Consider the following 22,596-nt stretch of genomic DNA (forward strand, 5'->3'; position numbering starts at 1 on the left):
GGCATTTTTATTATGGGAATAAATATTTATTCTTTGGTAGTTCTCATCATCAATGTAGTCTGTTCTTGTACTGCTTCCACCAGTGGTCTTTCCAATAGAAATTTGAACTATTAGTTGTAAGACAAGTGATTTTTTTTTTTTTTTTAAAAAAGGACATTTTTCAGGTGCAGGTTGCAAGTCTTTTCAAGGTTAATAGCCCATTTATAATGAAATATGGTGACCTTAAGGAAAGATAATGATTCATAAATAAAAAAATGCAGGGATCTTGCACTTCACTGTTCAACATTATTGACCCTGAAATGCAACCATTACATGGGAACTAGTAGAAAGTTGGTGATAATAAGTAATACCCCTTGCTGGTGACAGCACCATAAATGTTCATCATAATAAACAAATATTGAGATCGGAGAAACATACAAATCAAATATAATCTGGGGCAAAGGATACAAAATACATCAGTGTGATGTTAAAATATTTCTGATTTTTGAAACAGTACCAAATGTTATCTGCATTAGGTGTGCTTTTTGGACCATAAAAGTGGAAAGGTCTGTCAAATTGAGCCTGCTCTTTTTATGAGATTGTCTATAGAAGTCAAGAGTTATAAGTTAAGCAATCCAAGATTTTAATTTTTAAACACTGACCTAAAAGCAGAATAACCTCCAGATGAAGGGAGGTTTTTTGGCAGGATTTTTTTGGAAGGTTTATCTCCACACAAATATATACTCAGCAAATAAATGTATTGTTTCTAGGTGTTTTCTCTTTAAAAACTATGTAAATATATATTTATATAATATGTATTCATCCTCATTTCTGTTTTGTCTTTTGCTCCTGCAGTTTATTGTGGAGTGTCATGGGAATACACTTCTTCCACAGTTTTTGGGCATGTACCGACTTACTGTTGATGGAGTTGAAGTATATATGATTGTTACAAGAAATGTGTTCAGCCATCGTTTATCTGTTTATAGAAAATATGATTTAAAGGTGAGAAATAACTGCTGATGAAATAACTGACAAAGTAGCTGAAACGCTTTCTGTAAATGTTGGATTATGCTGATGCTTGACTATTGCTCAGAATTTTAATTAATTTTAAATTGTGTTATGTAAGAGCCAGTGTTAACTGGTTTACTTCGGCATCTAGGTTTAGCAAAACTGAGGGATGATTTTATAGAAATTGTACAAATTTATTCGTATTGTTCATTTTTAAACCGAGCGATTTAACCGGATATGTTTGTTAAATGTAACTAATGGTTAAAGGTAAAACCCTTCACACAAGTACAGTAATAATTCTGCTTCCTATAGGTTTTTTTATCAACATTATGGAAAGCCACAGCTGATTCTGCAGAGGGCTTTTATAAAATAACTAAATTTCATCATCATTTAAACCAACAAAATGCTACTACAAAATGCCTACTACATAAGCTTCATGTTTCATTCTGTCTTAAAAATAATTAAAGTAAAAAAGGTTCTTAAACAAAATTTCTGTTGCTTTTATCATAAGGTATGTTTTAGCTTTATTTCAGAAGGTTTATCTGCTCATTGTAATTTTGTCAATAGTTAATATACATTGTGTTTACAACGATTGCCCAAAATATAGCCTTAGTCTTTCTACCTAAGGGATTGTATTTTAATTTCCTCCATAGTCTCCCCTTAAAAACCTACTTCTTTCTAATATGTTTTATTTTAATGTGTTGAACTGCTAAATGCATCTGCAAGCTTGTTTTAAGTTGTTTATTTAGCATTCTGTATTAAGAGATTTGTAATGCTGTATGCTGTGCCATCCTTGCCTACTGTCAAGTATCTACCTAGCAATGGTTAGAGAGTTGACTCAACATGATTTATAAGAACTGATTTCCAGATGGTTGACAATTGCCTTTTCGTATTTAATATTATCGGCAGCAGAGCTTACCAGAAAAAGATACTTTTTTTAATTTAACAGAACTGTATAAGTTTTAGAGCATCATAATGTCTAGATGCATTTTAAAAAGGGACGAAAGCACAACAGAAACAGAAATGATACACAGTACATTCTTAGCATTGGTGTCAACAGCTCCTGCTATTATTTACCTCTGTGAATGCTTCTGTACTTCAGTTTGTCCAGCTGGACAGAATTGCTTTAAAGGTAAACTTCTTTTGCAATTTAAATTTAACATCAGTATCATACAAACAGAATTCAAAACAAACTCCTTCAGCAGATATAGTGACACTGCATACATTATAAATTAATTTTTCTTTATTTTCATTTCTACAGCATCTGCGGTTTTAGGTTCAAAATCCTTTTTTGTACATGAATATTTTTGACACTGGCTTAGAGCTCACTTGTAACACAAGCCTCTACCTGTGTAGATACTAAGAAAGAGACCACAGAGCAGTATAGGATTTCAGAAGTATTTTCCTGGCCGCTGAGGTAGTTTATTAAAATTACCTAAATGTCAAATTTGTCAATCTCCCTAATTTTTACTGTTGTAAATCCTTTTTTTTTCTTCTAGTCAGGTTTTCAGGTGATATTTTTTCAGGCCCAATAGTCTAATGGACCACAGAATACAACATTAAACAAAATACCATCAGTGAACTAAAAGTCAGACTTTTACTAGGCTTTGTTATCGGTTAACTATATAACACAACAAAATCCAGCCTTGCTGGGCCATTCACAATAACCGAGACATACTGTCCCATTTCTCTTTCCTCTCCATCCTTTCTAACTTTCTCTCTGCAAACCAAATAAAACATGGTATAAAAAGATGTAGTTGGGAATCCTCATGTTCTTTAAACTAGTATGACTCCACTCCAGCACTTCTTTACACAATGCACACCTTCCAACAAATGATAGATTTACCAGTCTCTGTGTCCAGTTATCATGTTTGTAGTTATTTCTTGCAGTGCTATTATGTGATAAATAAACACTGGATATTTAAAGGTGTGGTCCTGCTCCAAGAAATTTTCAAGGAAATAGATACAGCCATTTTTTGTCACCTCCAGCTTGTTCAGAAAGCACCATATTGCCTACTAGTTTTAAGCTAAACAATGCATTTTTTTTAAAAAAAGAAATATGCAAAATGTCTTTGGCAAGCACTGTGTATCTTGTGAATCTGCAGTGGGTCTCATCTCTTCTTTTGACTTCATGTTGCTGTGAGGTGCTTTGTTCTTGTTTGTAGTTTGTGATCTTTTAAATATTTTTATGTGTTTATATTTGGTGACATCCTTTTCCAATGTGTATTACATATGTCCAAATAGTTATATAGAACAGGCTATTCCATAACCATACAGCTAAATTGGCGCAAAAGGATGAAAAGTCTGCCAAGCAAACTGAAATTCCAGGATGATAGTCTCAAAATGAGGATGAGACATGAGGATGAAGCTCCAGCAGTCAGGAGGACGATAGATGTAGAGCATTTGAGGATTTAATCCATCTTTCTTCTCTCATGATACATCATCTTCAAGTGGTTGCAGCAGTTCAGCGGCCCTGGGCATTCTACCTACTGTATCACCTTTCTTTAAAACAGCTCTCAGGTTCAGAAGGATGCAGTTCATCCACTTTTTGACCTATTATCGTAACATTTTCAAATTAGTTTCTGACATATGCACATTTTTAGATCCATTTTTTCTGTTTCAGGGCTCTACTGTGGCTCGAGAAGCCAGTGACAAAGAAAAGGTATGGTGCGTTTCTGTTCCTTTTTCAGTTATCTAACCTGCTAGCTAGTCTCAGGACAAACATAACCAGTGCTGTTCTGCCCCTTTTCTTTGTTTTCTGTCATATTCTCCCCTCTTGAGTTCTACCTTATTCCCTCCTTTATCTTTCCTCTATTTTCTGCAGACCTTTGAATATTGGTTTGCAATGGTGTTGAGATTTCAGAGGTAAGTGAGCCAATCCTCTACCTCCTCCTTTTCCTTTTTTCTCTTCTCTTCTTGGTTTCTTCAGGGCCTGCCCTGTGGTAGGAAAACATCAGGACTTTCTTCTCTTCCCTCCTGCTTCTTCATCTTCTTTCTCTTGCTCTTTAATATTGAGATTTATGGATACTCCATGTCAGTTAATGAAATGATGTGACGTGGCACCACTTCTAAAGTGAATGCAAAGATGAACCAAACCTTGAATTGTGAGAATCTTTGGGTATGTAAAGCTCATATAAACGAGCAAACAGCTGACAGATGTATATGTAGCTATAACAAGAGACAGTCTCCCTCAAATTCTGGGCTGAAACTTTTCTCTAAAAGGAAATTGATCACTTTGTTTTTCTCCATCTCCAACTTCAGTTCATTTGGAAAATTTAATGTTCTCAAAATCAACATTTCTCTGAGGTTTCAGTGAAATAGCCTGATGGCACTTTAGGAGGGGTTTGTCTAGAGATTCTACAGATAACTGAAGGTGGAACATAGTCTCCATCATCTAAGACTTCTTTGTAAGATTTCCAAATTTGGGTGAAGTCTAGGAACCCATGACCCTTGTTTTCTTAATTTTTCCAACTACATTCCTTCTGACTTAGCATTAGACATAAGATCAGTCACTCAAAAGACTTCATTTTATGTTGTCCCCAAATTCCATTCAGATCATTTGTTTTTCTCCTAAGCATTAGTTGTACCATACCTACCTCTCTGGGTCTTCTAGAAATCACACAACTACACTAAGGAGTAAGGGACATGCAGCAGCTGTCAGTCCTACAGTTCTCATTGCATGAAAAACTCTGTGCAAAGTTTTTCTACTTCGTCCTAAGGTATGACAGTTCTTCTTCCAGCACTAGGCAACTACCATGTACCAAATGACAACTGCAGTTACAATACTCAGTATTAGCTCTCTTTTGCTGTACCGGGCCCTCAAGATGATGTCTTGAATGGTCTCTGTTCTTTTCTTGTGGTCTATTTTTGTTCTTGTTTGGTAGCACAATTATTTTATTTTTTTTAAAGCAGAGGTATTAACCCTTCAATGTCTTACAAACAATACCTAGTGTCATTGAAAACCTCTGCTAGTAGTACTAAAATAATCTGACATAAATAAGGAGGAAAAATTATTTGGATGGGACTACTTCAGACCGCGACATCAATGCTTGGAATAGGAGTGTAAAACTTAACAATATTACACATATTCAGCTGTATAGCCGCTGATATTATACAGATATTTAATGTAGTGGTTTTGAGCCGTTTTAGGAATATGTCTCATAATAAATAAATTAATAATAGTACACCTCTACTGTAGTTAATATGTTGGTGAGAATCTCAAAGAAACAGTGCTTAGCTTTGTTCCCAGGTAAATTCATGGCAAAATTACTATTGAACTTGATTATAACTAGGTTGAAACTAAGTTATGTAGTTTTGTATAACTATACAACAATTACTCTCTAAATTTAATGTAAAATCATAACTTCAGTAAGGCCAATAACAAAAATTCCCATCAACTTCAACATATCTTGAGCCTCCCCTTTTGAGTACTTCTATGAAAGAAATATAAAAAAACCTGGTCCCCCAAACTCTTCTGCAATTTTAAATCTCACACATTGTTTTCTTTTCAGAGGAATTTGATTTCTTGGAGACAGAACTACACGAAGCTTATTCTTCTTGTAAGCAGACAGTCTGGGGCTGTTTGAACAGCCTTCTGTTACTCATCGTTCCCCTCAAATGCCAGTGCAGTGCAGCAGGGAAGCCACAAGCTAGCACTCGAACAAACATTTCTAAGAAAGGGAATTAATTAGTAGACTTCTAAGTTCATAGAAGGAACAACACTTTGCAAACACTTCAAGAAGGACTCCTAGGGATTCAAGGAAAGGAAAAATAATGGTTTGCATATTACATGTGTTTTGTCTAAGCTTTGGAGTCTGCTGTTTGATTTGTAAGGGTCTGAAGAATAGACTACTGCATGTCTGTATTGTAGATGTTCAGAACATTCATCGTCACTGTGATCTGAATCTCCTGCAGCAGGCACTACAACAGCAGTGGTTTAATCATCTAAACTACTCAGTTGTTTCTATCTCACCGTTTGTAAGCTTAAATAAAAAGGGCATTGTGTATTTATACAAATAGACAAAGAAAGTTTTATTTGAAACTCTGAGCAGTGCTAAAGACCTGCTATTGAGATGTATCTCTGCATGTGTGACACTAATTTCAGGACCTTGAGGACTGTGTTGACATAAGTACGTAAATGGTCCATAATTCATAACTGGCAAGTAAGAGCCTCGTAGCATATTCTTTCACTTCCATTTTCTCTTAAGTAGATGTCACTATTTCAATTTTTTTGTTTGTTGTCTTCTGTGGGAATCTCAAGCCATCTTAAAGATGTTAAAATGCCTGGGAAATTTTAGCTTGAAAGGGGGGGAAAAGGCATTTCAGCAAATGCTCTGAAGAGATTTTTGGCATCTCCTATGTTAGAAGAAATTGCTCTGAATGATTAAACAAAACCAGACAATCTCAAATACTTAGCTGACTTTTAGCCAGAGGCAAGTTAAATCATCAATTTATTAATATTGCCCTGAAATTACATTATTTATAATAGAATTTAAATTAATGGCAGCATTATTTAATTACTTATTATAAAGGTATCCACTGCTATTCACATCTGTAAAACAGAAAAGTAATAAAAGACAGGAAGCTTTTGGTGCTAAATGTACAGCTAAAATGTCTGGCAATGCTGTAGTTTTTAAATGGGCTTTTAAGTAATTCATATTTAATTTCAAATGCCAATATTCAGGTAATCAAATGGTTTTCAGAATATCAAGCATAATATGTTAGCTTCCTTTAAAGCTGTCCAAACCAGGAAACAGAAGAGTAAGTCTTTTAGTCACATTGTAATGCAGGCTGCAAATTTTAGATAAATTACTTTGAAATGGAAAACTTAGTTAAAATTATTATGTTCTTGAATCTTTTCCTGTTGAACTACTCTTCTGTTATTTATTCAGTTAATAAGGAAGAGGCAATTATACAGAAAGATTTAAGGGACCATAAGAAACCAGGAAAAAAAAGGTCTTTTTCTAATTTAGTTTTGTAGTGTAAAATTAGTATTCAAACATTTTTTTTTTTTAGATCAGTTTTTAGGAAGAAAAGCTGACTGGAATGACTTTGAGAATGTTACTTTTCTGTCCTGTTTTCAGTTTATCTCCTGCTTGACTGTCCTCAGCTGTTTAATATCCTAACATATTGATGAGAAACTCTGAAACTGTCATTTCAATATTTTGTGATAATCAGTGTGGAGACAAGCTCCATCCCTTAGATTTCACCTTAACACAAAATTCCTCTCATTTGCATTATAAGTGATATTTTTAATAATAAAGCCATTACTTTCTTGGCAACAAGTATCATAACAAGCACTTACAGATGTCTTGAATTTTGAAAGAACAGTATGTTTCAACAGTTGTCAAATTCTGACAGCTGCTCTTTTTTTTTTTAGGCTTTAGTTCTCTTTATTATTTTTACTATTTTAATAGTGGGCATTTTCTATTCATTCCTTGGACAATTTTGCCCTCTTAAGTGAAACCAGGATAATGCAGAACTCCCCTGGTGGTCTGCCTGCTCACAATTATTCTGTACTTGCAGTACAGCATCAAATTAGCAGTTACAGCTGAGTCCACTTGTACTTACAAAGAACTTAAGCATGTCGCTTGTGAGCGAGCAACTTGGAAGGAAATTTGAAGAAGAAAAATAAAAACTGAACTGGAGCCCACCATATTTCTACTTTCTTGAGCAATTTCAGAGATTATTACATGTCTTTAAATTACTCTAAAACTGGTTGCATTGCCACCTATGGTATGTGTTGTTGCATAAATACAGAAAAATTAGAAGAAATATGTTTGAACAAAGAATTTTCTATTCAAGTTCCTTTTTGGAAAAAAAAAATCCCATAATTGACAGCTGTGTTACATCTTAGTTAAATTATATACAAAATACATTGGCAGATGCTGCTAGATGTAATAAATCACTTAGTTTTGCTTTTTACGTTCGATATTACAATGTATTAACTGATTTCTGAGAGGATAGTTATAACTGAAGAAAGAAGGATTTTAATATAGAGCATAGCAACAAGATTACTCAGTCTTGAATTAGTATTTTTATTTTGATATCAGTAGGTAAAACTTCATTCAAGGTAAATCATCCCAAAATCTGAGCTATTTTTTCCTGCTATTTTACAATTGCCAATTTCAGAACAGCATTTTTTTACTTATTTCTTTCAGTGATTTCAGTCCACTTCACATGCCGATCTCCCACAACAGACATGGGAAGCATGTCTTAGATTTCTCTGTGAAATGAATCTTAAGGTTGCATATACAGAGATTAAAACATCACACTGCAATACATCACAAAAATAGGAACAGACATTCACAGTTCAGATTCCTGCTTCAGCATTTAGCAGTCACATGACACCAATCCCATTATTTTTTTTCACCACAAATCACTAGTTTGCCTTTGGAGGTTGATTTAAAAAAAAAAAAATTGTTTTCCATATGTTAAAAGCATTTTTAAAGAAAAAATAAAAGGGAAACTTTGTCTTGCATTTTATATATTGCATGTTCATTTTGTAGCAGGAAGACATTAACCCTATGGATAATTCTGAATGCCTTTCCCTGAGCATTGAAAAGACACGTAGTTACTGTCTTAGTACATGCTCAAATTCCTAATCCATCTACAACATCATGTACAATTTCTTTTGTCCTATAAAAATGCCTGTTATACAGGCTAAAACCATTACAGTATTCCCTCTCAAACCCCATTTTGGGTTTACAGCTCTATTTCTATTGCCATTTACAGTCCTGTGATGCCAAGTGGAGCTGCAGACCCTTGTTTGGTTAGAAACCCCAGTCTAGGGCAAGCCAAATTGTATGGCAAAAGTTTGGACCCAGCTTCCATATCTACTGGAGGGAAGGAACTGCAATCTTCAGCTTTCCAAAGAAAGCTCTAGTGATTCTTCCATCTTGTAGATCTAGTGACTCCAGACTTTTGATTCATTTCAAAACCACCTTGCCAAGTTATTGCAAACCATACTTAGTATAATATCCCTTTTTAAAAAACACTGCCTTCCATATATGCTGATGAGCCCAGTCAGTCTAAAGTTAATCGAATTTAATTAAATTTTTTTTTAAAGAAAAAGGTGTATACAAGCCATTCACTATGAAAAGAAGCCCAGGGTGTGGAACTTCACTCATGGCAGGTGTTTTATACCATATTCAAAAGTTACAAACTGTAAGCCCACTTTTACTATGATTAGCTGTGTGAATAACGTGACTCATGGCTAGTTCCAAGCAAACAGTAAGACTGCTATGCAACATTTCTCCTACAATCTAATCTTTGCCTTTGTAAGGTGAGAAATTGCTGCCAGGTTATGAAGACAATTAGTCTTTTTCTTTTTGAATCCAGGACTTACTGTGAAACTTAACTGTCCTACAGCTATCTTGACAAGCTTCTTCCAAAATGTCAGCATTAACGTTAGCTGACCAAAAATACTTTTGGTAATGATGCACAAAAATCGGGGGGGATCACTAATATTAATTTCAGCACATTAAGACAGGATCATGAATTGAGGTGTGTTGAGAAATCTGCAGAAACTATTGTTCATATAGAGATAAAATGTCACCTGGTTCTTACCTTTTTTGTTTTCAAAAACAATGTCAGTGGGCTGATTCACTGTAAATTTAGTTTTTGAATCAGGCTTTTACACATTCTGTCATCTTAGTCAAAGAATTCTTTATTGCTTTTCAGCCTTTTCAAAGGCAGTGAAATCTTCTTGCTGTTAAAATTCTCTGTGACATGGCAAACTTTGGAATGCAAACCTGAAGTGTGCAAATAACATGTTTTTTTAATAAATAAATACTTCATATTTGTAAAATATACTGTGCCTTTCTTGCATCTTTAAGTAGGGGATTAAAAACAATGGAGATGGTTCAGAAAGAAAATCTATTATTAATTTAGTGGAAGTAGTTAGATGTTCATCTCCTGTGCAGCTCTTAAAATATTTAGTTCTTTAATGATAGTAATATGTTCCTTATAATGAATTACATTCTAGGTGAATCTTCTTCCAGCAAGGATTTTGCTTCATTGGAAATATTTGAGACTTCGTTAAAAATTAACTGTATCAATTATTTCATTAAAGCAATGTCTTGATTTTTTTCATTCAGATAGTGTTTTTAACTGTCACAATGTGGTTTTCTTTGTATTTATCTGTGTGTAAGAAGAAAATGTCCATATTAAGATATTTTAGCATTAGCATATACATTATTAATTTCAAATAACTATGAGAGCCCCTCATAGCCACATGTTTTCATAGATTTTAATTCATAAAATCACAAATCAATTTTGAGACAAAATTTCAGTTAAAGTATTACTAGAATCATTACTAGTGCTGGCTGTCTAGCAATATTTGAGACTGCAACAGTATCATAGGGCTATTCAGCTTATAAGAAGTAAGAAGAATAATATTGCCTAGCACACCACAAAAAGGGTTTGTGTAATAACACCTAGAAAGATGGAAGAGAATAGGTTGGAAGGCATCATACAAATAAAGTGGTGAGGGTGACTGCTGTCACATAGCTTTTTAGCTTCAGTTTCTTATATGGGACCCCCTGCTTTTACTTCCTTGTTTCTCTTCATATGCCTCAATACTTGCTTTTAATTTATGCAGTTCTGTACTTAAGTCTTCACAGCTATGGGTGTTTGGGTTAAGAAAAATTACCTCAGATAAAAATCCTCAGAGGGATTATTGGGGACTGGGGGAGCCTGCACACGAGGTGTCAAAGAGTGGCTTTTTGGAAGAGCTGATTCACTGCCCTGAGTGTCCTTGGGAGTACCCCTTGGGTCTTGTGATAGCAGGCAAGAAATGTGGCTGTGTCAGCTTTGCCAGCTCAATTTTATTAAAAATAGATTGGAGACAAGGTTAAAATGGAGTATGGCACCTGCATGACTGGCTTACCAGCTCTAGCATCTTCCAAAAAAGACATTGCTTGTAATTTAAGTTTATTTTTACTGGAGAGGACTGTTTTCAGTGGAGAAATGCACTTCTCCCTCCCACAGCCCACTGAGTCTGACTGGCTGATGCCGTGCTGTGGAGGAAATCTGTGGCAGAGCCTAGAGATGAACCTGCATCTCAGCATCTTAACCACAGTCACATCCTTCCTCCTTACTTACCCCCCACATTTAAACAGCATTAATAGGGGGCTTTTTCAGTGTTAATGGATTTGTTTCACTTTAACTTCTGCCTAGTTTAATAAATAACTTGGATATACTAGGTGGAAAGATAATCTGAGAAATTTTTTTTGGTGACTTTGAGCTGGAAATGAAGGGAGCTTGGTTTCCTGCATTCTTTTCATTATTGTTTCATCTTAAATTAATTCATCCAAATCTCTTCTCCATTCTTAAGCATCCCACACACTGGATTCCATCCTCTGGTGTTGGCAACGTCCCTGGATCTGCAGTTGTGCCTCTGCAGAATTAGCCCTCGTCCATGGGACACTTTGCTCCGTCGTGTACGATAATCTCTACAGCTGTTAGTCTGGAATGTTTATCTGATGTTTCCCCTACTCATTTTCATCCTAAACCACTTACTGAGTAGGCCATAAAGAAAACCGATGCATGCTGTGCTGTCATATTGTAGTAAACAATTCATTGTGAGCTTCAAGAAGTGTCTAACATCGTCTTCAAGTAATGCAGCATAGCACTGCAGGATGACTCCTCCATGGAAGGAGTGTGGGATGGTTGAATAATTATGGCTCTATCTCAGCTGCTTGGGTTTTTTTCCTTTTATTTTAAATTAAAATAGAGGGTCTCTATTAGAGGGTATTTTAATATAACAGAATGTTCTAGATGTGACACAGTAATAATTCAGAGCAGCCAGACTAGGACCTTATTTTTTTCCAGAGTTCATAGGCGTCAGGATGCAATGAATTTAACATAGATTCATAACTATTAAAATGTTACTCATTGTTTAAGCATTTTTGAGCAGTTATTAGAAGAGAGGGGTCACTTTTCTAAACAAAAGCAGCATTGTGGGATCTTGGAGCCATTCACAAATTTCAGGTCCAAAAAATAAATTTGGACAGTTGGGGAACTGAGTATTTTTGCCACTTCTGTGCACAGCCCAACGGCAAACAGAACTTTTTGCCATTGTGAAGATCTATGAGGTATGAGCAGTGTCTGACTAGTTAAAGTTATGGAAGACATTCCAGTGGGTGATGTTAGCTGCTTTTTATTCCTAGCTGAAGGACTTTCAGATGAGAGGAAATTATTTTATTCAATGTACCCATTAGTTTATGGTCGTTGAGGGTTGCAGCACTCAGTTGTTCTGCAACGTTTTCTTTGTAAAGTAAACCTGTTCCTCCCGAGTACTGATTAAAGGTGAGGGGCAGGGAAAGGCTGTTCATTGCTCTTAATGGGCCAGTTTTTTAAAGGCTCTGATTGCAGAAGTTAACTGTTACTTCTAGTTTGCTTGACCAAATACCCTGAAGGAACTGCTCTTTTGTTTATTGGCTTGCTGGGGGGTTTTTTGAAGTAAACTTCCAGTCACTGCCCTTTGAAAACAGAGCCCATTTGAGGGGTCTTAGTACTGAATCCAGTGGTTATTCTTTGTATCTTTCCTTAATGCCATTGAAAATCACTTCGTGGGAGAGTTAAAAATTAAGATAATCAGCTAATGCTCCAACAACAAGGATATTTAATTACATATTTAAAAGGCAGTGGTCTTCTCTGGCATTTGCCACTTCTAAGCAGAATTTCATAATTCATGTTCACTTGATGCTTTCAGATAATTATTTGGTATTAGGCACTTAAACATACACAGTAGCTATATAAAATGCAACCCAATCTGATCGGCTTCATCTATAAGATATGATGCAAGTCCTTTGTTATGAGCTATAGATTGTGTTTCAACTTCACTTATTGCCAGTCACTTTGACAAACAACATCTTGGAAGAAGCTTGATGCAAATCGAGGTTCAATGCAGATCACGTATTGAGTCGGAGATTTTGTCTTAGCTGCATTTGCTGCGCACTCAGTAAACATATACCTTCTGGGCCATTTACAGGAGGGATAAACTAAGGAAATGGCTCCATGAGTGTAGTTACGGAGAGCTGCATGCAATGGAGGTGCTTCTGCTTCCCCCAGAGAGGCAGCTTGGTGGTGCTCTCTCAAGCATAGGGGAACTCTGAGGGGGCCATGCCAGGCCAGCAGCTTCACTGCACTCCTCTTTGTGATCTCACTCTTACAGGAGTTTTGGTTTATTTTAGGCCAAAGAGCTGCCGACGTTCAAAGACAATGATTTTATTAACGATGGCCAAAAGATTCATATTGATGAGAATAACAAAAAGATGTTCCTTGAGAAACTCAAAAAGGATGTTGAGGTAAGAATGTGCCTGTTCAGTTTTATGTGATAAAAATGTGTGGCAAGTTACAGATATCCCAGGAAATTGCACCTGTAATTCATTATGAAAACTTATAAGACTGTAAGTACTGACTGTTTTAAATGGAACACAATTTAAACTTTCAGGAGTTGATCACTGCTTTTGCTGATGTCATAAATGGCTTGCTACGAAGCTGATTGCCATGCATTGTCCCTGCCTTAATGATGTGATGTTAACATGATGGTACTACTTAGTACTTAAGCACTTTACAAGCCTAGTCCAATACTTTCCAATGCCCCAAGACAAAGGTGAGTATTGTTAGTTGTGTTTTACTGTTTTTCTGGTGAAGTACACCAGAGCTCAGGCTGTACACAAACTGTAGTCCATAAGAGAGGATGTAGCATCCCCAGTTGCAGCCATGCATGTTCTATTTGTTTCATATTATAATAGTAATCCAGTTTTAAATCATCCTATGTATCACAACAGTAGAGTGCTTCAGTAATTTGTATACAGCAGGTGGACCCGTTATCTTCATGTGGTCTTTCATATAAATTGGCTGAATATAGTCAGTACTTAATAGAAAAGTGTTAATAAGTGAATTTATTATTTTATTATAACTGATTTAGTTCAGCAATTAAAATAAATATTGGGCTAACTAGTTCACACAGCTTGACTTTATAGTTCCCATAATTGAAAATATTGTCACTAAACACAATATTTTGCAGCCCTTATACTAAAAGCCTAAAATCTGTTTTCCTTTCTGGAAGAGACCTGGTAGCAAGATGTGTCTGTGACTTAATAATACTTTCAACTCTTTCTATCAAAATGGCTCTGTGAATTGACTTGTCTAGTTCTTCAGATCTGTATCTCATTAGTTGCACAAAACAAAATACTGTGACTTTAGAATTTACCCAATAATTTGCTTTTGAGGAAGTCTAATTTCCCATCATAGTATCGGTGAGAAATTTATGGTGATGATAATTCTGAAAACATAAATATTTTGTGAAATATCAATGTGTGTTTATTTTAGATTTAAAATATTGTGCTGGATAACTGCTCTACTGACGTCTGAGCTCTAGAGATAAGTTTGTTTGGGTTTAAGTTTTGTGCTCTTTTAATGTGTACTGCTGTTGCTGTCTAATGTTTTTAAAGTAAGTAGGTTGCGGACAATATCTTAAGTATGTGCAAGGAACGTGAAAGATACTTTATTATCTCAGAAAGTGAACTGTGTGCAATCTACATCATTTACTGTATTGTGAATATAATGTCCAACTCCAGATCATGTCTTGAGAGGCTATTTTAATAGTTTTGAAATTTATACAGAGCATTGTTAAACATCCGTGTAAATCACAGTGTGAAGTTATCTGGCACCTGATTTTAACAATGGCAAGCTGTTCTTTAACCTTGTTTTTCTTTTATTTGTTCTTCTCCCCTAGTTAGATAACTGATAGTATACACTTTGTATCCAGTGTGTTGTACTCACATTTCACTACAATGAAAAGAAATGCACAACATTTATCATATGATTATCTTATCGCACAGTATTTATAGCTAAACATATTATGGAGTAGTATTCTAAACCATGTGACTTTATATGCATTCTTATTTGTCATAAAGTAAGTTTTGTTTCTATATTTCTCTCGTAATCGAGTCTTATGTCCCCTTTCTGTGTTCAGACAAATATCTTTTACTGCTGTTCTGATGTCCTCTTGTCTATTTTCCTGCCTCCTCATTCCATTGAATATGTCCTAAGAAAAAACACATAAGGATATTTTCTCCATTTTAAATCAGATGATCTTTTCTTTGTGCTGATCCCCCTAAGTCTTTTTGCTGTCAGCAGCAGCACACTTTTTTTTTCCCTAAGAGTCATTCTGTTCTAATTTGCAGTTCACTCTTTTTCCCAAGAGTCTGTTATCTTTCGTGCTTTTTTGTGTGGTTATTGGTAGATTTTTTTTTCTCCTGTCTGTCTCAGTATTTATCAAGTACCTAATGATATGCCTGGAGTCCTTCCACTCCACTGCCTTTGGCCAATCTCATCTGTTCTTCTTGTATATCATTGTATATCATCTCTTCAAACTTAGATCTCTTCTAGTCTTGTGAAGAGCTTTTTGCTTTATTGTATTGAAATTATTAGAAACCAGTTTCTTCTTTCTTCTTAAAACCTCTTCTCCATCTCACAATATTTCTCTGGCACTTGAATTTACAGTCACTTTGTTATCTCTGATTCCTCCCTTTTCTTAGAATCAGGATTTTGACAAACTAGTTTCTCATTTCCTAGTATTTCAGACTCATCTCTTTCATCGCTATCAGTATTCCTAAGTCTGATTTAAATCCCTTCTTCTCTGGTCTGCTCTAACTTCTTTTTTATAACCATTTAGCGTTTCTAAAAATTGAAACAATTTGCATTTTCAGCCTCTTTCTCTGCATACCGTAAGCAAAGGCTCCACAAGTTCAAAATCACAGTACTGCTTTTAGGCTACAGCGCAGCTCTGCCCTCCCTACCCCTCACCTCCTTGAACTGTTTATCCCATCTTCCTGCTTTTATACCTTCCTTATTTCCATCCTCCTCTCATAGCTTTCCCTCTTATCCTGTTCCTCTCCACTAAAATAACACTGTGTCTATACGTAAAGTGTGTTCATCTTCCTGTTTTCTAAAAACTGACATCCTCAGTTTTTAGTCAAAACCAACCTTTCATTCACATTCATGTTTTGCTTACATGATTTAAATTATGAGCCTGTCACTGTGAAGAGAATATAGCATCATCTCATGTCTCCATGGTATAAAACTTTACTACTTTGCACTGTAAGAATATTTAAATGCTGTTCACGATTCTTTAATAAGGCATAAAAGAGAGTGAGGGGGCAGATTTGGCACCAGATCGTAGCACGCCTCATAGCAGAGGCTGGTGTGGATGTTGAGTGGTAACAGCATAGCCCTAATTGAAACACAAGACAGGAGTGACAGTCATCGGCTCACACAGGCACTGGTCTTCTCTACAGGAAAAATGATTTTTTCCCTGAGGATTTTGGGAGAGTGGGCTACAGCTTTTTTATAATATGTTGCAAGTGACCTGTGTGCAGTTACTACATCTTAATAAATTCAAGTATCTCTTTGCTAGCCTTATCACTTAATCTTCTCTTTTGCTCTCTCATCTTTGTATAGCTCCTCCTGGTTCTAAGTGGAGCTTACATTTTTTAGTGATACTGATAAATTGCTTATTATCACTTTCTAGTTCCTTGCTCAATTAAAACTCATGGACTACAGCTTGCTGGTTGGAATTCATGATGTTGAGAGAGCTGAACAGGAAGAAGTAGAGTGTGAAGAGAATGATGGAGAAGAGGAAGGTGAAAGTGATGGGACCCACCCCATTGGAACCCCTCCAGACAGTCCAGGAAACACACTGAACAGCTCGCTGCCTTTGGCTCCAGGGGAGTTTGATCCAGCTATTGATGTTTATGGAATAAAATCCCATGAAAGTAAGCAGTAAATATCTTTATGTTAACATGTTTTGATTGTTGCACCAGAATCCTAAAGTCTTCACAACCACATAAAGGCCAAGCTAAACTGCAAAATATAAATTCACTCTGCAGAAGAGGAGATGAGTTGCTTTTTGGTGCAGCAGAAAGCAGAAGACACTTACAATGCTTGGCATTGTTATGACAATATTTCTTAAATATTGTGGTGTGTGGGGATGCAGTCAAATAATTCACCTGCTACACAATCAAATTGCATACTGGCTTATATATTCAGATACAGTAGTTCTCAGTTAATTCATGGGTTTTTTCATCTCTTTCGGGAAATCTAGTATCTGTAATTGTTCTTTTCCTGGCAGATAACACTGTTAAAAACAGTCTAGAAAGAATGACAAAAGCATCATTCCAAGTTACATTTCACTTTTTTGGTTGCTTTTTGGAAATTTGTGCACTCATACCCAATTTCTATGTTCCAGCTAAGACAGTCAGTCATCATAAGGAGTGTGTAAGAAGCCTGAAACTAGGTTTGACATTAGTGTGTAGAACTAAGTATAACTAGTCACCTGTGGCTGCCCAAGACAGGGAAGTTTTGGGGGGGGGGTTTATAAGCATTTACATGAATAAATACATGGCTTTATTCATGAAGAAAATACGATCTTATTTGTTGACACAGAAGCATTACCTTTCTTATAAAACATCATAGTTTTTCCACAAAGGAAAATGAAAACCATATTAGTTTAAGTGAGCAATAATTCCTATTTCTGTATGCTGGTGTTTTATTTTACACTCATTTAGGGGGTTCTGCATTATATATGAGTGCAGTTAAACTCTCAATTAAGGACAGCTTTTGCTCGTGGTCTTGACAGATCTGTGATTCTGACTGACATTAAACTGTCTTAGCTGCTGATTAAGCCTTATAAAGTCTCCTTTGTTAGAAGGAGGACTCATGATTAAGATGTCTCAGAAGTCATTCTTACTGCCCTGTGTTTGCCATTTGCAGATGCACCTAGGAAGGAAGTATACTTTATGGCCATTATTGACATTCTTACTCATTATGATGCAAAAAAGAAAGCTGCCCATGCTGCAAAAACGGTAAAGCATGGGGTAAGTATCTGGGTTGTTTTTTCTTCTGATTCCATTTATACTTATGCGTTTTTGTTGTTTAGTGTGCTGATACAGCATAGCTCAGGAAATCTAGGGAAAGGGGAAATAGATCAGAATTTTTTAGATTTTTTTTTTTCTAGTTTAATATGTAATACTGAAGTACAGAGTAACTGCTACAATACTGAGAGTGGAACTCCTTTTTCAGCTGTACACATAACTTTCTTGCCCATAAAGAACTGTAGTGAGATGCCTTTTTAGGACTTTGTCCTAAATTCGTGAGATGCACCTTGTTCTTGCAAACAAAGCTGTTCACCAGATATTTGTATTAGTATACAGCACTGTGAAAGCTGTTGTGAATCTTATTTCAGGTGGCAGGGCCCTGGTGATGGTTTCATTATTTGGTACAGCCTATTGAAAGCTTGTTCTTCAGAATATAATGTGTCTCACTTTACAAAACTCCTTAGGGAAAAAAAAAAGTACTATTTGCAAAATTAAGCGTAAAATGTACATATTGAATACTCTGAGACCATTCAGTGAAGGCTTCAGTTTGACTGTGATGGATTTCTTGATTTTAACTGAAATTGCTGCTTAGCAGGAGACACCAAAGAACCATGGTGAAGCAGCTCAGTCTTCCGGAATTATGATTTATATCTACCGTTATCACTCCTATGGTGATTTAAGGTTCAAATTTCATAAACTTCTTAAAAAGAGCATAATCATTCATGAGGCTAAAATCCCTTCTCTGTCTAAGTATCTAAAGGATCACGGCATTGAGGAGGGGTTAAGCAAAGTGCTCAGGGCTTTTGAGTTTACAATAGAGTGTGGTGTGGAATGCTCAGCAATAAGCCCCACACAGGCCTGCAGAAGGTATTTTTTGTCTCTCTAAAACAATGCTCTCATTACTCTCTCTGCTCTCAGAGCAGCTGAAAGTTGATGCAGACCATATGCAGCCATTATCTGGCAATTATTAATGAACTTTGAATGTAGCAGACTTTAAAAACTCACACTTCCGGCTTAAATAAAGGATGGAAATATGTTGTGAATAACAACTATGATTATTAAAACTGACTGTGATTAGAACTTATTACAGAATATTACTTTTGTACAACCATTTTGTTTATTTCACTGTCTCCATCCTGAGACACCTGACACTGAAGTTTGTTCATTAATTGTATGCATGCAATTTTCCCCTTTTATAAAACAGGAAAAATATAAATAAAAATGTGACTAAGGCTCTGAAAACCTCAAATAAAAATATGACTGAAATTGTGACTTCATTGAAATAGTAATTGTACAGCTTCTTCAGTAGGTCCAGATTTAAATGTATTTATGTTGAAAAAAAGTTACTAATTGTTACCATATATTTCAAACTAGGTTTATTTAGCATTCAGATAGCAATATACATTACTCAAGTGTTGACATGCCAGATCTGAGTGTGGCAATTCAGTCTTCTCTGTATGAAGGCACTGCTGCTCAACAGACCAGAATCTGTTGATGAGTTAGTGGGTAGCGTGGTTAAGTATGCGGTAGAAATTATATAGGAGACTGAAGTACAATCATAGAGAAGTATGAAAAGTAAAGAGAATATGTTTCAGAAATGGAAGACGGGTGTCCTACAGTTACAGTGGTGAGTACCACATATCACTGTACTTATGTGAAACCTAAAAATGCATCAGTAAGATTCTGCTTGAGAGCCATTACAGATTGTGTTTCTAGTGTCTGGTTCTGAGACTGCACATGAAATTAATTGAGTAATTAACACTGTCAGTGACAAAGCATTAAATGAAACACTGGTTCTTCCTTCTTTCCTCTCCCCTCCCAATTCTCTGTATAGGCTGGTGCAGAAATTTCAACTGTTAATCCTGAACAGTATTCAAAGCGCTTCTTGGACTTTATTGCCAACATCTTGACGTAACCTATCATGTTACATAGGACAGACACGAGACCTGGGGACAAGCAGCAGTGGCTACAAGTGTAGGGAAAAAAAGGAACTCAGAGAAGCGCTCATCTTGCAGAAAACAACCCCTTTGTTTACATCTGCTGGCAAAGATGACTGAAGTGGGGTGGAGTACTCGCTTTAACAGCTGCCTGATATTCCCAGCATAGTTCTAGCTATTTCTGACTCTTTTGTGTGTGCAAAAAAAAAAAAAAAAAAGGAAACAAAATAAATTAAATAACTAAATAAATAGAACAGCTTACTCAGAGTGCACTGTGACAGTAATACTCTGATGCTACCAGCTGAAACGGAATAAATGAGCAAAGAGGGGTGGGGTGGGGAAGAGTAAATGCATGTTAAATCTACAATATTGATATCAAATTGTAAACTGTGGATCAGTTTATTTTTTGAACTAAAAAGATACGTGACAGTATTCTTCATGATGATGACGATAATAATGAAAACCTTACTGCGAATGTTACACTTACACCCTGCACACTGGCACTCCTTAAAAAAGCAGCTGCAACATCCCTTGGTGCTGGAGGCTTTTCCCATTTGGTTCCTAGCATTTGGGGTTTTTTCCTTTTTTTTTTTTTCTCCCTCTCCTGTTTTTGTCTTGTTTTCAGCACATTGCATCAGGAAGTTCAGCCTCTCAGACATCTGAGAGCTGGCATCTCTTACCTTGCAAAGAGCTAACAGTAATTCATGCTGTGTGTACATTTTTGCTACAGTAAACTTATGTTAAGGGAAAACTTTGCTTATTTCACTTTGTTACCTGAAGTTGTCATTTGTTTTATATTCTTGCAATATAGGAACTAATGATGTTACAAGTGGGAAAAAAAGCTTACCTGAAGAAGTGCATAGTTTTGGGCAATAGTAGCTCCGTCTTTCACCCATCATGAAAGATGTGCACACTGATAGAAATTCCATTCCCTTGTAATTTACTGGGAATTTGAAGTTTAAATGCTTATGTTGTACTGTTGAAACAGCGGTATTTTATTATAGATTATCCCTCTAAAAATGAACCCTGAATTTTACTGTTTACATTATTAGGAAAGCAGGGATATTTCTGAATTTCAGAGCCGTGAAATATATGACTTTTGAGTTTACATGTAAAGTTATTTTGCAGTACAAATGAAGTAATGTTTGTCATCTTCCAAGGTGTAATGTGCAGTAGTGTACTAAAGTGAATGTCTCGCTCACCTCCGTGATAGACTCTTTTACAATAAAATGAGAAAGGATATTTCAGAGGGATTTTTTCCAAGGTTGTCTTTTAGCATCAAAATTACCTGTCCAACCATTTACTCAAGTTCGATTGTATAGTACATTGCCTAAAACTGTGCTGATCATGTTAAACTTGTTTAAAATTTTTAAACAACATTGTATTTCTTCTCTTCTTGTATTTTTCCCTGAAAGACTCCATGCTTGAAAGAGACAAATTTACATATGCTTAAAAGTTTATCTACTTATACACTGTGCTAAAGCTGTGCCTTTAAAATTTCTTTATTGAAATTGTTAGATTTTTGTAGGCAACATAAGAGAAGTCAAACCCTCACCATCATCGTTTATAACTCAAATCAGGAGTGCCAGCATGCCTTCTCCATAACTAATGTCAGTGCTGTTAAGCCTGCAACTGTGCATAATGTATGTAGTGGTTTACTTCAGAGGAGCCTATACAATAGCAACCCATTACAGTCTCTTCAGCAGCCAAAGGCACTATCCCTGTTGCTGTGTACTAATTTTTTTTCGGCTTTCCCCGACCTTTCATACAGGATTTTTTGTTACGTTTGACTTAGTGATGTCTGCAGCACTGTAATGTATGTGTATACTTTTGTATTGTATGTATTTAAATAAGTTGGTACTGTGGCTTGACTTTTTTTTTTTTTGTCATCCCTATATACACTTATCTACATTCTCACCCAAGTTTCATTTTCTGAAGCATGCTGTGTGGTGTCTTAAAGTATGAGGCCACGGGGAGACCCTGAAGTAAAAATGAGGTACGCGTACTTGGAGTACATACTTAATTGCGGCCAATGAGTGTGCATTTTTAGACAATTTTAGATATTTACCGCAAAGCATTCTTTTTGTCTATGTAGCAGTTTTGTCACACATACTTGTTGATAAACTGTTTATTTGGACAGGGCAAGGAAGACTCATTATTGTATATGTTAGTGCTTAGATTACACTCCAGACATGAGCAAGGCTTTATAAAATAAAGCACTTTGATGACTCACTAGGTAAATCCTTTGTTCTTGTGTTCCAACTATGGTTTTGATCACTTACAGGTGGATTTTGGATGTTAAAATTAATGTGTAGCCTATATCAAAGGAAAAAAATAAGGAGAAACTTAAAACTTTTTCCTTAGATTTTACCCTGCTTCCTTCACACTTACTTTAAGTGACTTGAAACACTTAGCTTTTGGGGTTTTGGGCTTAGGCTGTGCTCTGAGAGCAGATATTGAGGTTTGTAATTGATGATTCTATGGACTAAACCCTCACATTACTACAAAAACTGGAAGATCATCCACAATAGTTAATTGATTGAAGAGTGGCACAACTTTGCTAACGTGTGTAAGATTTTACACTAAACCAGTAAAAAAAAAAAACAGTACTTGGGAATGAGCCAAAAAAATTAATGGGGAGAGGGAGAGCTTTCTGTTCTAGAATTTCAAGGCTTTGATTTTTAGGGCTTTCAGTGCATGATAAAGCCTGTGCCACACATCATGGGTAAATAGCAGAAATGTGTCTTCTTGTCCTTGTTCTGACTGACTTTTAATTCTCTTAA

At 35.8% G+C, this 22,596-nt stretch overlaps 1 protein-coding gene across 5 annotated transcripts in view; it reads left to right on the top strand.

Annotated features, from left to right (window-relative positions):
• The window catches only part of PIP4K2A (phosphatidylinositol-5-phosphate 4-kinase type 2 alpha), a 119,340-nt gene extending 96,968 nt beyond the window's left edge, over positions 1-22,372 (top strand). The window contains exons 5-10 of one of the 5 annotated variants that reach the window (XM_074900153.1): positions 835-981; positions 3,611-3,649; positions 13,185-13,298; positions 16,532-16,775; positions 17,773-17,876; positions 19,711-22,372. In XM_074900153.1, the coding sequence (XP_074756254.1) occupies positions 835-981; positions 3,611-3,649; positions 13,185-13,298; positions 16,532-16,775; positions 17,773-17,876; positions 19,711-19,791 (729 nt within the window). In that variant the 3' untranslated portion in view covers positions 19,792-22,372. The remainder of the gene's footprint in view (positions 1-834; positions 982-3,610; positions 3,650-13,184; positions 13,299-16,531; positions 16,776-17,772; positions 17,877-19,710) is intronic. The other 4 variants (XM_074900155.1, XM_074900151.1, XM_074900154.1 and 1 more) reach the window with 4 other exon arrangements.
• The last annotated feature ends 224 nt before the right edge of the window (positions 22,373-22,596 follow it).

This window comes from Athene noctua, chromosome 2 (assembly GCF_965140245.1).
Source record: "Athene noctua chromosome 2, bAthNoc1.hap1.1, whole genome shotgun sequence".
In the NCBI taxonomy this organism is placed as follows: Eukaryota; Metazoa; Chordata; class Aves; order Strigiformes; family Strigidae; genus Athene; species Athene noctua.